General features: G+C 43.8%; 3 protein-coding genes across 3 annotated transcripts in view; 1 reads left to right on the forward strand and 2 right to left on the reverse strand.

Moving 5' to 3' along the window:
- Positions 1-13,605, reverse strand: part of LOC134291765 (kinesin-related protein 3-like) — a 33,854-nt gene extending 20,249 nt beyond the window's left edge. The window contains exon 1 of the mRNA XM_062859918.1: positions 13,345-13,605. Within this exon, the coding sequence (XP_062715902.1) occupies positions 13,345-13,422 (78 nt within the window). The 5' untranslated portion in view covers positions 13,423-13,605. The remainder of the gene's footprint in view (positions 1-13,344) is intronic.
- LOC134291769 (uncharacterized) overlaps positions 1-13,769 on the forward strand; it is a 582,206-nt gene that overhangs the window by 378,962 nt on the left and 189,475 nt on the right. The gene's annotated exons all lie outside the window — the stretch shown is intronic.
- Positions 7,596-12,764, reverse strand: LOC134289993 (uncharacterized protein K02A2.6-like). Its single transcript, XM_062856886.1, has 2 exons — positions 10,739-12,764; positions 7,596-10,622 (listed from the first exon to the last, which is right to left on the reverse strand). The coding sequence occupies exons 1-2, from the start codon at positions 11,904-11,906 to the stop codon at positions 8,383-8,385; spliced, it is 3,408 nt and encodes a 1,135-aa protein (XP_062712870.1). The 5' UTR covers positions 11,907-12,764; the 3' UTR covers positions 7,596-8,382.

The raw sequence follows: 13,769 nt of genomic DNA on the forward strand, positions 1-13,769 counted from the left end.
GGTGGCCCTTACGGAGGCAATTGAAGCAAAGACCGATGGATCGAATCTTCTCTGCTCTTTGAGCTGCGGTCAACTGCTTCAATGCCGAGCACTGGTAGTTGAAGTGGTGGTCGGAGCAAAATTCACAGGAAGTGTCACTTGGATTTGAACACACGGCTGCGTTGCTCTTCTGGGGCGGCAGCTTGAGAGACGACTGCGTGGGCTTCGGTTTGAGAACTGGCGAAGCTGGAACCTGTGACAACTCGAAATTCTCCAGGACTTGGCAGCGAGACTTCAGAAATGCGATAGTTGGAGTGTAATTCGGCAGTTCGGTGCTTTTAACTGTAGATTCCCAAGCCTTTCGAGTAGCCTTGTCGAGAGCAGCGGTGATGAGGTACACGACTAGATGCTCAGACACGCCGGTGAGTTCTTGCTTGAGATATCGCAGGCTCTCCACATGTCCGGTTGCCTCGTCGAGCAAACAGCGCAGCTCCTTGGATGATTCGCTGGACATCTTCTTCAGGTTGAGCAGGCCTCTTAGGTGACTTTCGACGATGAGCCGCTGATTTTCATAGCGGTCGCTTAACACTCTCCAAGCTTGCTCGTAGTTGCCCTCGTTGATGATTTTGGCGTCGAGGGAGCCAGCAGCAGCTCCAACTAGGGCCTTGTCCAGATGGCACAGTTTTATTGCGTCAGAGTCGGCAGAATTTTCCATTAGGTCTTGGAAAATTGCCTTGAACTTAGGCCAGCTGGAGTAAGTCCCGTCGAATGTGGGAATCGAAACTTTCAGGGGTTGCTGCTGGACCACTACGTGAGGTGTGGCGACGGCTGGAGGAGTGTTGCGGTTGAGTGCTATAATCATCTCCTGGACTACGGTGGATGCAGCATCGTGACGATCCTCGAAAGCAGTGTAGATCTCTTCTTCTTCGTCCTCTGCGTCGTCGGGAATTAGGGCCATGATCTCGCTGTGTAACCTGCTGAATTCTTCGTAGGCTGCTGCAAGTTTGCTGGTAATGACATTGAGCTGAGCCAGACTCAGGTGTCTTTGGTCTCGCAAGGTGAACTGGATACGAACCACCTTCTGCTCGACCTGGCTTCGTTGGCGGAAAAGTCCGTTCAGCTTAGTCATGGTACCACGGTCTAAGCAAACTACTTCCAATGAACCGAAGAGAACTTCCTACAAAACCATGGATCGATGGATTTCATGGGACCACTGCCGTCAGGAGAATACTTGCTAGTAATAGTAGACTACCCAGGTAACCAATAAGCAGTAAAAATTGCATTTATTTAGCACTATATGCGCCTTTACTGCAGGTCATTAAATGCTAATATGCCGTATATGCGCCATAAGTGCTAGTTAAAAGCAGGTTTTGGCCCAATATACGGCTGATTAAATGCTTATCTTTCTTATCCCCAAAAAATCGATCATTATCAAAAATATTTCCCCTGCGCATTTCAGTCGCTTCATATTCTTTCCTTTCTATTTTTACTCACACTCCCCTGTGCGACATTGGGGCTGTTGTTTATTTTTGCCGTTGTTTTTTGTTGTTCCCGCTGAAATTGGGATTCGATCCCACAATCCTCTGGCAGATGATGATGCTGAGCCGTGCTACAGGATGAGCTATAAACGATCAGATAATGTGCGTTGATTTTTTGATCTATTAAAGGCTTGAGTACCACACCGGCAGCTATTTTACTGTACCCGGACAACGGCTCGGACAAGTGCTGATAATTAAACCATCCACATAATACACGATGGCATAATTGGTTTCTTATTCCATGTGATTTATTTGGAAAATATTTGTTCTCTCATTGATTTACTTTGTTGCTACCAGTAAATGATAGGACATCTGAATGGTAACGGATCCTATAGTCGTGGTACATGAATTGAAAAGTTGAAATATGTAACAGTTTTAGCATCGCTCATCTCTCTTAGCAGTTTTATGGCAATAAAGAAGCAGTTAGGATGCTTATTAACCAAAAAATATCGTGCATTTGAAATGCTACACAACAGCTGTCAGATTTTAAGCAGCATTTGAATTGCTTATTCAGAGCAATTCAGCAGTCGAACTGCTATGATACAGCAGCAAGCAGATATAATGCAGTTTTATAGCTGAAATACAGCTTATTTAAATGCTTATTGGTTACGTGGGTATTTTAGCAGATAAGGAGGTTGAAGTAATGGCATAGATCGGCTCACGCGAAACCGTCAACAGACTCAACAAGATATTCACCCGGTTGGGATACCCTAAAACGATCACCCTGCACTATCCAGCAATTTATCAGAAAAGAGTTTAAAGAATACTGCAAAATACATGATATCCAGCTTTCCACGCTCGCCATAATGGCAAATGCTATAAATAAATTTGACAATGTCTGTGCCCAATCCATTGAACTGAAATTGTTGAAAGAAATCTTAGCAAACCTTGACCTCTGGAAAAAAAATGTTTATCTGTCATCAACTGAAAATGGTTTTGCAAGGATTTTCTGCTTAGTTTGTTATTAACTGAACTGATAATATTACTTTTTTTCTAGGCGTTGGGACTTTCATTTACGCAAGGACAGAAGTGCATCTTATCGAGGAAAAATTCCGTATCTATCACCCATCTGTTCGGTGTGCACTCCTAGTCAACTTGTGGTCAGAATCCTTGTTCTAGCCTCTCTAAACATGTTTTTGGATCAGCTCACGAACGCTCACCAGTCACCACGCTTGATTTGCAAGGCGGGAGATTCGATGACCTAACTGCCTTCGTGACCCACCAACTGGAGTACGTTCCCGGATGGCAACTGCCTTTGTTTGGTGACCCCAGCTTGATTGCTGTATTCTATTCATCCTTAAGACTCTGAAACAAGAGGATTTACTTATTTCTTTCATTGACTATATAAAAAGTGTATGGAACTCATTGAACAATGATGATGTCTGCTTCGTCGTGGATAATAAGGTAGAGTGTTTTAATTCGTTTCTTAAACTTTTACCCTCTACGGGTACTTCTCTTCAAGCCGCAAGGAGGTACGGGGGCGAGTTTTCCCCCCTTTACCCCAGTTTCATGTACTAGGCGCCCCTCCGACTTTTACCGAAAACGCCAAAAACCCCTCCCTTTCCGCCTTTTCTGTGCACGGCACTGTTTCTCCTGATGTCTCAGTGACAATTCCAAAGAAGTTCACCTTGAAAGAACCACCCCAGGTTACGCGAGGCTCGATATCGGCAAGCCTGGTGGAAGTGGCATAAGAGAATCCGGATTCCGGAGAAAGCATTTTTGAGGAAAATGACTAGGGAATTGAAATGTCTTTCTAGTGGGAGATAGAAATAGGTATTTCGACGATAATACGTTACTGTTTCGGCGGACATTCTACCAGAATGTGTACAGGAGTCCTTGCAGATTCTAACGGGATTCTAGGGCTAGCGTAAAATGCCTAGCTTTAGCTAGATCCTGAGGTCAAATAAATGATTGATGAGGTAAATTTGTAATCCGATGGAATCACGCTTGCGAAACATTATGATTTTCGGTGACTTTCTATTTTCCCATGATTTAATCTCTGGTTATGTCCTAAAAGCATTCATCACTTGGTAGCTAAACAGAGAGGGAACTCATTAGAGACAGAAAATCCAGATTTAATAAGCTTTTTAATTTATTGCAAATTTTCGCGGTTGACAGACAACAAACTTTTCTTTTCAAAGTCAAGGTTTGCTAAGAATATTTTCCAATAATTTCAGTTCAACTTGGGGCACAGATGCTGTCAAATTATTTTTTGTAATTACGTTGCAAAAAGTTTCACTTTTCAATTGCCTTAAGTGTGCAAAAAAGGCCTACTTTTCACTACTGAAGCAAGTGTGCCGAAAAGTACTACTTTTCGGCACTCTTAAGAGTGCTGAAAAGTAGCACTTTTCGGCACCTTTGCCTGCTCACACTTTTAACAAACTTCCGTGTCTTTCGTAGATTCAGCTACTTGCCTATACATCAATGGACCAGCTGGAAACCCAATTTAGTTGATTTTTATTCCTAACCGAACTGCAAATCGGGTGAAAAGGAAGCTGCTGAAGCTACTTTTCCGACTTTTGCCAAACCTCACACACTATTGTTTGACAACGGGGTCTCGTTCACGGGCTACACCATACCATAGCCTACCTGATCGAAAAAAACTGCACTGTCGAGGGATGGTCGCACGTGGTTCCTCCTGATGCATGTTTGTGTACCGAGAAAGGATCACACTGAATGTGTATTTTTCGTAATTACAAAAAAAGTTGTATGCAACTCGTTGCAAAACTCGATTTTTTCAGCACTCGTCGTATTTATCCAACTCGGCAAGCCTCGTTGGATAAATGTACGACTCGTGCTGAAAAAATCATCATTTTGCAACTTGTTGCATAAATAACTATTATGCAATTCTGTATCATAATTTACATTTTATTTAACTCATTTCGGTATCATAATGAGCAGTTTTTCCGAACTGGTTTATTATACAACTCAAATGAGTTGAATAATGAAAAATAGTTGTATAATGTTCATAATGCAACTCATTTGAGTTGCATTATGAACATTATGCAACTCAAATGAGTTGCATTATGAAAAAATCATTGCATAAAATTTTGTATGCAACTCGTTGCAAAACTCGATTTTTTCAGCACTCTTCGTATTTATCCAACTCGGCAAGCCTCGTTGGATAAATGTACGACTCGTGCTGAAAAAATCAACTTTTTGCAACTCGTTACATAAATAACTATTATGGCATCCGCCATTATGGCGAGCGTGGAAAACTGGATTCATCTTAATCATTCAGCGCCGTACTGGCCACAAGAGAATGGGCTTGTCGAAAGACAGAATCGGTCACTTTTGAAGAGATTGCAGATTAGTAATGCGTTGAAAAGTGATTGGAAAAAGGATTTGAAAGATTATCTCCTGATGTATTACACAACTCCTCATTCAACCACTGGCAAAACACCTACAGAATTGTGCTATGGACGTACGATGAGGTCAAAGATAGGGGAGGAAGGGGTAACCCCGTCACCTTAAGCATTGGGATTATTCAAAATTAATGTAAGCGGTAATTTGATATTTTGACTACGCAGAAAGTTTGATTCATTAGTATTTTATAAGATTTGTGCATTACTCCATGTACATCAGTATAACTGGAAAGAACAGCCTATAATTTAACCTTTCGCACCATTGTAAAAAAGTCCATACTACCAAAACACCTCGCTCGTTCTCTTCTTTTTCTTCTTGGCATTACGTTCCAACTGGAAAAAGCCTGTTGTTATGCTTGTTCTATGAACCCTTCCACTGTTATTAACTGAGAGCTGCCTCTGCCAATGACCATTTTGAATGTGTATATCGTGTGGCAGGCACGAAGATATTTTATAGCATATGCCCAAGAAAGTCAAGAAAATTTCCTTTACGAAAAGATCCTGGACCGACTGGAAATCGAACCCATCACACACACGGTCATACCTCGATGTATCGTAACTTTTAGCTTGATATAACGTTCGGCTCCGTAAAGCGTTAAATGTGATTGCGCCTCGATTAACTGAACTAGATAAAAATAATTATGATTCTATTTTGCCAGCCCTCAGATGATTCCTTGAAGAATCACTGGAAGAATACTCGAAGAAATCCCAAAAAGAGTTCCTGAAATAATCCTCGCCGATGAGTGACGGGCTTACCCGAAATGCCAACTTTTCCTGAATTGCACCGTAATTTCTGAAAAATTGTTGAAATTGACCGTTCGATGAATCTTGGCACTAAAGAATAGTACAGATGAGAATACTTGATTGATTAAAATAAATTTATATACTTGTTTTGTAATCCAGAGGCTAAATTCTACCGACGAAAAATTACATCCACCGTTGGTGCAACAACGTGTGCGTTTGTTTTGTTTATTTTCTTCGCGTTTGACAGGTCAATGTTGGTATTATGTGTCTCAAAAGAGTAAAAATGCTAAAAACCAATAAGGTGTGTGGCCAAAAAGCTACTAAATATCTATTTTCTGGTAGAATCATTGGGGTGACGGGCTTACCCACCCTGACGGTGTTACCCGCTTTTCCCCTACCATTGATTGACGATATCGAAACTATTCCGGAGTCATCGGATTATCGCGATCAAGACAAATTGAACAAGCAAAAAGGAAAAGAAAGGGAGGATTGAAGCTCAAGATTCGGACATCTGTTGCGGCGATATTGTTTTAATGAAGAACCTTTTACCATCAAACAAACTTGCGACTACATTCGGTAAAGCGAAATAGGGGTTGCGTGCTAGTAGTGGACCCTGCGCCTATAGTGGACCCCCTTCAGAAAAACTCAAATATAAATGCCCAAATCAACTATTTCCAGGCAACTTCCACCGGGGGAACATCAATTACATTGCTACACAGCAGTTCCTGGCAAATAAATAACCCAGTGGCCGCAACAATCGGTTATTTTAACTATTTAATGAATGTAAACACTCAAAAGGGTCCACTATATGCACACTCAGGGAGGGTCCACTATAGGCACCGTTGGCGGCGTGACAGCTAACATGGAAATCAAATGAGGGATCCACTATAGGCGCCGAGATATTTGTAAACAATCCTATAATGGACCCCGGTGGTGTCCATTATAGGCAACATCGATGCGTATTTTCAAATGCGTATTTCACTAGAAATAGTTATTTATGTAACGAGTTGCAAAAAGTTGATTTTTTCAGCACGAGTCGTACATTTATCCAACGAGGCTTGCCGAGTTGGATAAATACGAAGAGTGCTGAAAAAATCGAGTTTTGCAACGAGTTCCATACAAAATTTTATGCAATGATTTTTTTCATAATGCAACCCATTTGAGTTGCATAATGTTCATAATGCAACTCAAATGAGTTGCATTATGAACATTATACAACTATTTTTCATTATGCAACTCATTTCAGTTGCATAATGAGCCAGTTCGAAAAAATTGGCCATTATGATACCAAAATGAGTTACATAAAATGTAAATTATGATACTGAATTGCATAATAGTTATTTATGCAACAAGTTGCAAAAAGATGATTTTTTCAGCACGAGTTGTACATTTATCCAACGAGGCTTGCCGAGTTGGATAAATACAACGAGTGCTGAAAAAATCGAGTTTTGCAACGAGTTGCATACAAAGTTTTTTGTAATTACGAAAAACACCCATCGATTACCACCTTCATTTGCTACACAAACACATTCTGGGACACCAGACAGGCGGGCTTCCACGTGTTTTATCCTATTATCCAATCAAGTAGTCGTTTCTTTAGGCCGGTAGATCAGGACAGACCGAGATGACTGTCACAAATTTTCAAGCTCCTGCCCAGTTCGGTCTGGCACTTAACCTTCAAATTCGGCAAGAAATAATACCGGAACTTAACTGCAGGACGTGCCTGAACATAAAAGAAATACACTTCCGGCAAATATACTTAGTTTGTAGTGCACAAGAGTGTAAAAGAATAATCAAATTGGCCATACAAACAACAGTGCCGAAAAGTACTACTTTTCGGCACACTTAAGAGTGCCGAAAAGTACTACTTTTCGGCACTGATGTTCAAGTGTGGAAAAGTAGGCCTTTTCACGGCATTTTCTCTGATGGAAAAGTGAGACTTTTCGCAACGTAATTACAAAAAATATATTAATGGTGTATGTTTGACGGTCGTAACATAAAGAGGGGACGTGAAACTTATTAAAAAAATCCACTTTGGAACAATCCACTGCTCTAACATAGCTAAAAAGCAGCAGAAGTAAATTTCGATGGCTTAGGGGGTCCACTACTAGTACCCAAACCTACAAGGTGTTGGAACGCATAGGTCATCGGGCTACTATAGAGAAGCAGGATGCTGGAGCACCGTATGAACGAAACATTGCACATTTGAAGAAAATCGATTTTCCGGCCGCGTCTAGTTGTTCAACGAGAACGGAAACCGGTCAAGAGATGCTCAGAGGACCCGTAATAGAAGACCCAGAAGTGAGGCGCACTGATGAAGATGGACTGTTATTCCGAGGTTTTGAAAAAAAAAAAGAAGATACATTTGCTGGAGTTTAAAGAAGTTAAATTATAAACACTTTAGAATTTAATATTGATTGTATATAAATAATAAAGCGTAGTTTCCAGATCGTTGAAACTGATGGAATTACATTGTAAATTATATGAAAAAGGAGATGTGCCATGTATTATGTTAGTAGGCTATGATTATATGATAGAATAATAAATCAGATTACTGCAGACATTTAAAGAGTACGGAAGTCTATATGATTACAAGGTGTTATAGCCGTAACCACGGCCGTAACCAAGAAATAAAACAGGTAGCTAGGAGCTAAGGTTTATTGCTTCTGACTTGATTGGTGATTGGCTAACTAATGACATTTTATTCTATTCTAAATCCCAGGCCTACTACTATCATAATTATCAGGCGAGGCCTGCTACATCTCCCCCTCATAGAATATGTCGTAGGACGACAGCCATCTTGGAATTCTTGATTCTCGTACAGCACGTCGCAGATATCCTTCAACTGGTTCCGATGACACCGGCGGTGGTACGGTCGGAGCTTCATCATCTTTAATCGGCGGAATGCCAGACGTAGCTTGTACCGAACCAGCAGCTTCTTCCAAGACCGGTGGCAGGGCGACAACAGGAACAGGAGCTTCGACAATATCAGGCTGTTCTTCGGGATCAGCCAGTACCGCTGTAGCTTGTAGCTGTACTTCATCAAGCAAGACTTCCCACGGTAGCTGCGTTGTTGGTTCTGGAACGGCGGTATCGTAGCGAGGGCGCATTTCGTTGACATGCGCTCTAACCAGCTTCGGTCTTCCGTTGTTTTCCAGCGACACAATGTAATGAACAGAACCTTTCCGTTCGATGACTCGACCTGGCATCCATGACTTGGTATTCCGGAAATGCTGTTCAACGTACACCAGGTCATCTTCTTCGAAGTCGCACTTGATTGCTCCATGCCGGCGATTGAACTGCTCATTCTGCTTGAGGTTCTTGGCACCTGGGGCTTCAGGAGCAGGCTTCTTCAAGAGGTCCAAAGTGGTGCGTAATGGTCTTCCAAGGAACGCTTCTGCAGGAGACGTCGATTGCGGTGTGTTTCGATTTGGAGTTGAGCGATACACCGAGAGGAATGTCTGCAGGTGCTCCAGTGTGGGTGAGCCTTCCCCCTTGCTCAGCTTCTTGAGACCGCGCTTGAGGGAGCCAACGAATCGTTCCGCTTGACCGTTGGACTGCGGATGGTAGGGAGCAGTGCGGAGATGGGTGATACCATTTTCACGGCAATACTGCTGAAACTGCACGCTGGTGAATTGCGTGTCGTTGTCCGAGACCAGAGTGTCCGGGTAGCCGAAACGGGAAAACGTCTCACGAAGCAGATCCAGGGTTGCAGTTGTGGTGATGGAACGGGTGCGAAAAATTTCGGGCCACTTCGAGTAGGCATCCACGATGATGAAATAGTAATAACCGTCGATTGGGCCAGCGAAATCAATGTGGACGCGTTGCCACGGCTTGACTGCAAGAGGCCACGACTCCAGGCTTGCTTTTGTCGGAGACTTTGCTGCTTCAGCGCACGCTGTGCACTTTCGAACGAACTGCGTTACGTCGTCATCCACATTCGGCCAGTAGATGTAGCTTCGGGCCAGAGACTTCATCCGATCCATTCCTGGGTGTCCACGATGCAATTGTCGAACAATCCGCCTTCGAAACTTGAGGGGAACGACGATTCGATCGCCGAACATGATGCAGTCGTCGACAACTTGAAGTCCATCTCGTCTTGCGAAGTACTTCTTGACATCTGGATCTGCGATTTGCTTCGGTTGGGCCGGCCAACCCTCCTTGAGGAAGCTCACCACTTGCTGGAGAACTGGGTCCTTTCGTGTTTCAGCCACAATCATCTGGTGCGTCACTGGGAGGTTGCTGATGGTGTCTTCGAGTATTGCTTTCGCTTCGGATTCGACGTATACGGCGGCTATCACGTAATCTTCATCCGGCCTTCGTTGCGATGACATCAGCCGCGAAAGGAAATCTGCATAGCCGAAGTTTGTCGTTGAAACGTGCTTGATGTCGAAATCATACAGCAGGAGTGTCAAGGCCCAACGCTGCAATCGGTTCGCGATGTAAACAGGAATACCTTTCTTGGAACCGAAAACCTTGAGGAGCGGTTGGTGATCGGTCTGCAGGAGAAAGTGGCGTCCGTACAGCATCTTGTGGAAGCGAGTGACAGCGAAAATCAGGGCCAATGCTTCCTTTTCCACTTGTCCGTAGTTCATCTCTGCCGGGGTCAGTGAGCGAGAGGCATGAGCGATTGCCTTCACTTCACCGGTCGGGAACCGATGCATGATGACTGCGCCAAGGCCGTACTTCGATGCATCTGCTGCGACGATGATCTCCTTGGATGGGTCATAGTGGGTGAGCAGCAGATCGGAGAGTAGAATGGCCTTGAACTGCTCGAAGGATTGTTGGCATTCGTCGGTCCAATTCCAGCGGGCATCTTTCTTGAGCAGGTTGTCCAGAGGGACCCGGAGCTTCTTCATCTGCTTCACGAATCGACCATAGTAGTTCACAGCACCGAGGTAGGAACGGAGCTGCTGAACGTCCTTCGGAGGTTGCATCTTGGAAATGGCATCGGTTTTGGAAGGGTCCGGGCGGATGCCATCTTTGTCCACGATATGTCCGAGGAATTGGCAGAGGAAGCTCTCAGTTAATAACTGTGGAAGTGCTCATAGAACACTAAGCTGAGAAGCAGGCTTTGTCCCAGTAAGGACGTTACGCTAAGAAGAAGAAGATGTCCGAGGAACTCGATCTGGGAGAGTGCGAAACGACACTTTTCGAGACGTAAGTGGAAACCATACTCACGTATACGGTTGTAGAGATTGCGGTCATGTTCCTCCTTGGTCCGACCAGCGATGAGGATGTCGTCCAGATACGGCTTGACTCCAGGGATGTCGGCCACCATGCTGTCGATGATGCGCTGGAAAGCGCCGGGTGCCGACTTGACTCCAGGGGGTAATCGGTTGTACTGGAATAGGCCACGGTGGGTGTTGACCGTGAGTAGCTTCCGCGATTCCTCCTCGACCTCGACCTGCAGGTAAGCGTCAGACAAGTCGAGGTGTGTGAAGTAACGTGCTCCAGCCAGTTCCGCAAAGAGGTCGTCAGGATGAGGCAGTGGGTGGCGGTCACATTCCAGCGCGTCATTCAACCCCGTTGAATAATCACCACACAAACGGACCGAAATGTTGTCCGCTTTGCGTACGACGACTATTGGAGCTGCCCAGTCCGAGAATCGAACCGGAGAAATGATACCGTTGTTCTGGAGCCTTTCGAGTTCTTCATCTACCTTTGGGAGCGCAGCGTACGGCACGGGTCGCTTCGGGCAATAGGAAGGACGTGCATCAGGCTTCAGGTACAGCTTCACTTGCGCTTTAGTGCACCTACCCAGCGTGCTTCGGAAAACCTCCGGGAAGTTTTGCTTGAGTTGACTCACGTATTCATCGGGTAGTTGGTCGGGACGTTGGTGTACGACGTTGACCAAGCTGCTGATCGGCACAGACCACAGATCGAATAGATCCATAGTCTCGATTCCAAGAACGTTGAGTTCAGCGTTGTCCGAGATGAAAATGCGACCAGTTTTGGTCACATTCCTGATGGTAATCTCGGTTTGGAACTCGGCGAGAAGGTTGAGGTTGCCACCAGAAGCTGTTACTGCAGATTCCTCCGTCGGTTGAGTGGGTGGCTGTCCGATGCTGTTCCAAGTATCTTCGGAGATAATGGTGATGTCGGACGCCGAGTCGTGCTGGATCTTGACTGTTGTACCGTTGAGCTCGACCGGGATGAACTTCCGCTTGCTTCCGACGTTCCGAACGGTGTGGATACTCCACGTCTTCACGTTCTCTCTGGATTTCGTCTGCTTGAATGGCTCCGAGGGTGTAGGCTTGTTGCTTGAACAGTATCCCATCCTCGTCGCCAGCTGTTATAGCCGTAACCACGGCCGTAACCAAGGGAATAAAACAGGTAGCTACAGTGGCGTAGCCAGAAATTGTCTCTGGGAGGGGTTTTCAACGGTCAATGATACCTTTTTTGATTTGACACTTACATTTTGTAAAATGCAATGATCAAGTGTATTCGTAGTTTGGAAATAGCGGCGCAGCCGAAAAATTTTTTCGTCGCAAAGCGCTTTATACTGAAAATTTGTTCCACAAATTTTGGCTCTGGGGGGGGTTTTAACCCTAAAACCCCCCCCCGTGGCTACGCCAGTGGGTAGCTAGAAGCTAAGGTTTATTGCTTCTGACTTGATTGGTGGTTGGCTAACTAATGACATTTTATTCTATTCTAAATCCCAGGCCTACTACTATCATAATTATCAGGCGAGGCCTGCTACACAAGGTATCACACTTTCAATAGTGTAATAAAAAAAAAATAAGGAGGTACGCTATAATTGATATCTCTCAAGAGCTAATTGCGATTAGTCTCGATGACTTTTGAATTTACTATTGAACAAAACGCTGTGTATGAAAACTAGAAACCAAACAAAAAAGTGCAAAAGTGGGTATGCCGCAAGTTTTTTTGTGGATAAAAAAAAAGCTATCGATCAATTAGAAACTCGCAAAGAAAGATTTTCTGCGGTTAGTACATATCTGATACCGTCTTCAATGCACCGAATAATAAATTGATGTTGCAACGGTGAAGTGCCTATCGAAGCGTGACCATTAGCACAGTTTTGCATTACGTATGCAATGCATCACCACCACACAAATCGACATCCAATAATGAAGTGAGAGTCATAAATTAATTACTTATTAAATTCCAAGTCTGGACGAACATTTGAAAAGGGCCTATCTGCTTTGCGTAAACAAACATGTTTCTGTCTCTGCAGGGCCCATCTGCATCCACCCACGCACATCAACACCCTTAACAGATAGCTTGAAGAACACTCTTTCTGATAAGGGTGTTGATGTGCGTGGGTGGATGCAGATGGGCCCTGCAGAGACAGAAACATGTTTGTTTACAAAAAGCAGATAGGCCCTTTTCAAATGTTCGTCCAGAAGTGTTCTTTACCAAATGAAAGTAGAAGTTCGCAGCGAAGCCCGTACTCAGCATAGAGTTAGAGGAACCCAAACACGAAAGCAACAGCAAATGATGAAGGTCTTAAAATAGATTGCGAGTTCTACTTTCTACATCCGAAGCGCTCCCCTTGCCCCTTTCGAGATGTATCAATTTTCAATAGTGGGCCATTCATTTCAGTATAGTAAGTTATTGCAATGTAAAAGCCGTGGCTTACGATGTCTTGCGCATTAATACTTGTAATGTGTTGTAAAACAAAATATTTCAATTTGGACAATTTGGAACATCAGCAATACAAATTTAAACAAAATAAAAAACTATGCAACTCGTACCTGAACTGGCGGAAGGGGGCCGCTGCTTTTGCTAGCAGAGCTCCCCTTGGGCTTCAGCTTCAATCGTCCAATATTCATTTTATCACCGTTAATTTCACCAGTAAATAATCACACCATTTTCTTGCACTTTTGAAAAACACGTATTTACGCAAATTAGCGAACAAGCATGCAAATTTAACACTTTAATTTCGAAGCAAAAAGCAGCACAACAGAAAATCTAAACCGATCCGTCCCGCAGTTCGTTCCGTTTGTTTGGTTTTGTTTTGGGCTTCCGCGAGCGATTTTGACGTTGTGCACTGTGTCGAGGGGTTTGCAGATGGTGCTTTGTAAAAACATCGTTATTTTTAGTACAAAAACAAACACAGAAACAAACTTTTTTTAAGTTCACTGTTGTCGCGATTTAAATAAATACACAGAAAAAAATA

The sequence above is a fragment of the Aedes albopictus genome, chromosome 3 (assembly GCF_035046485.1).
Source record: "Aedes albopictus strain Foshan chromosome 3, AalbF5, whole genome shotgun sequence".
Lineage (NCBI taxonomy): Eukaryota > Metazoa > Arthropoda > Insecta > Diptera > Culicidae > Aedes > Aedes albopictus.

Coding starts and splice junctions, on each gene's coding strand:
- LOC134289993 (XM_062856886.1), bottom strand. CDS start 11,906: ATGGGATACTGTTCAAGCAACAAGCCTACACCCTCGGAGCCATTCAAG. Junction 10,623..10,738: donor CCAGATCGAGTTCCTCGGAC/ATCTTCTTCTTC, acceptor AATTCCTCGGAC/ATATCGTGGACAAAGATGGC.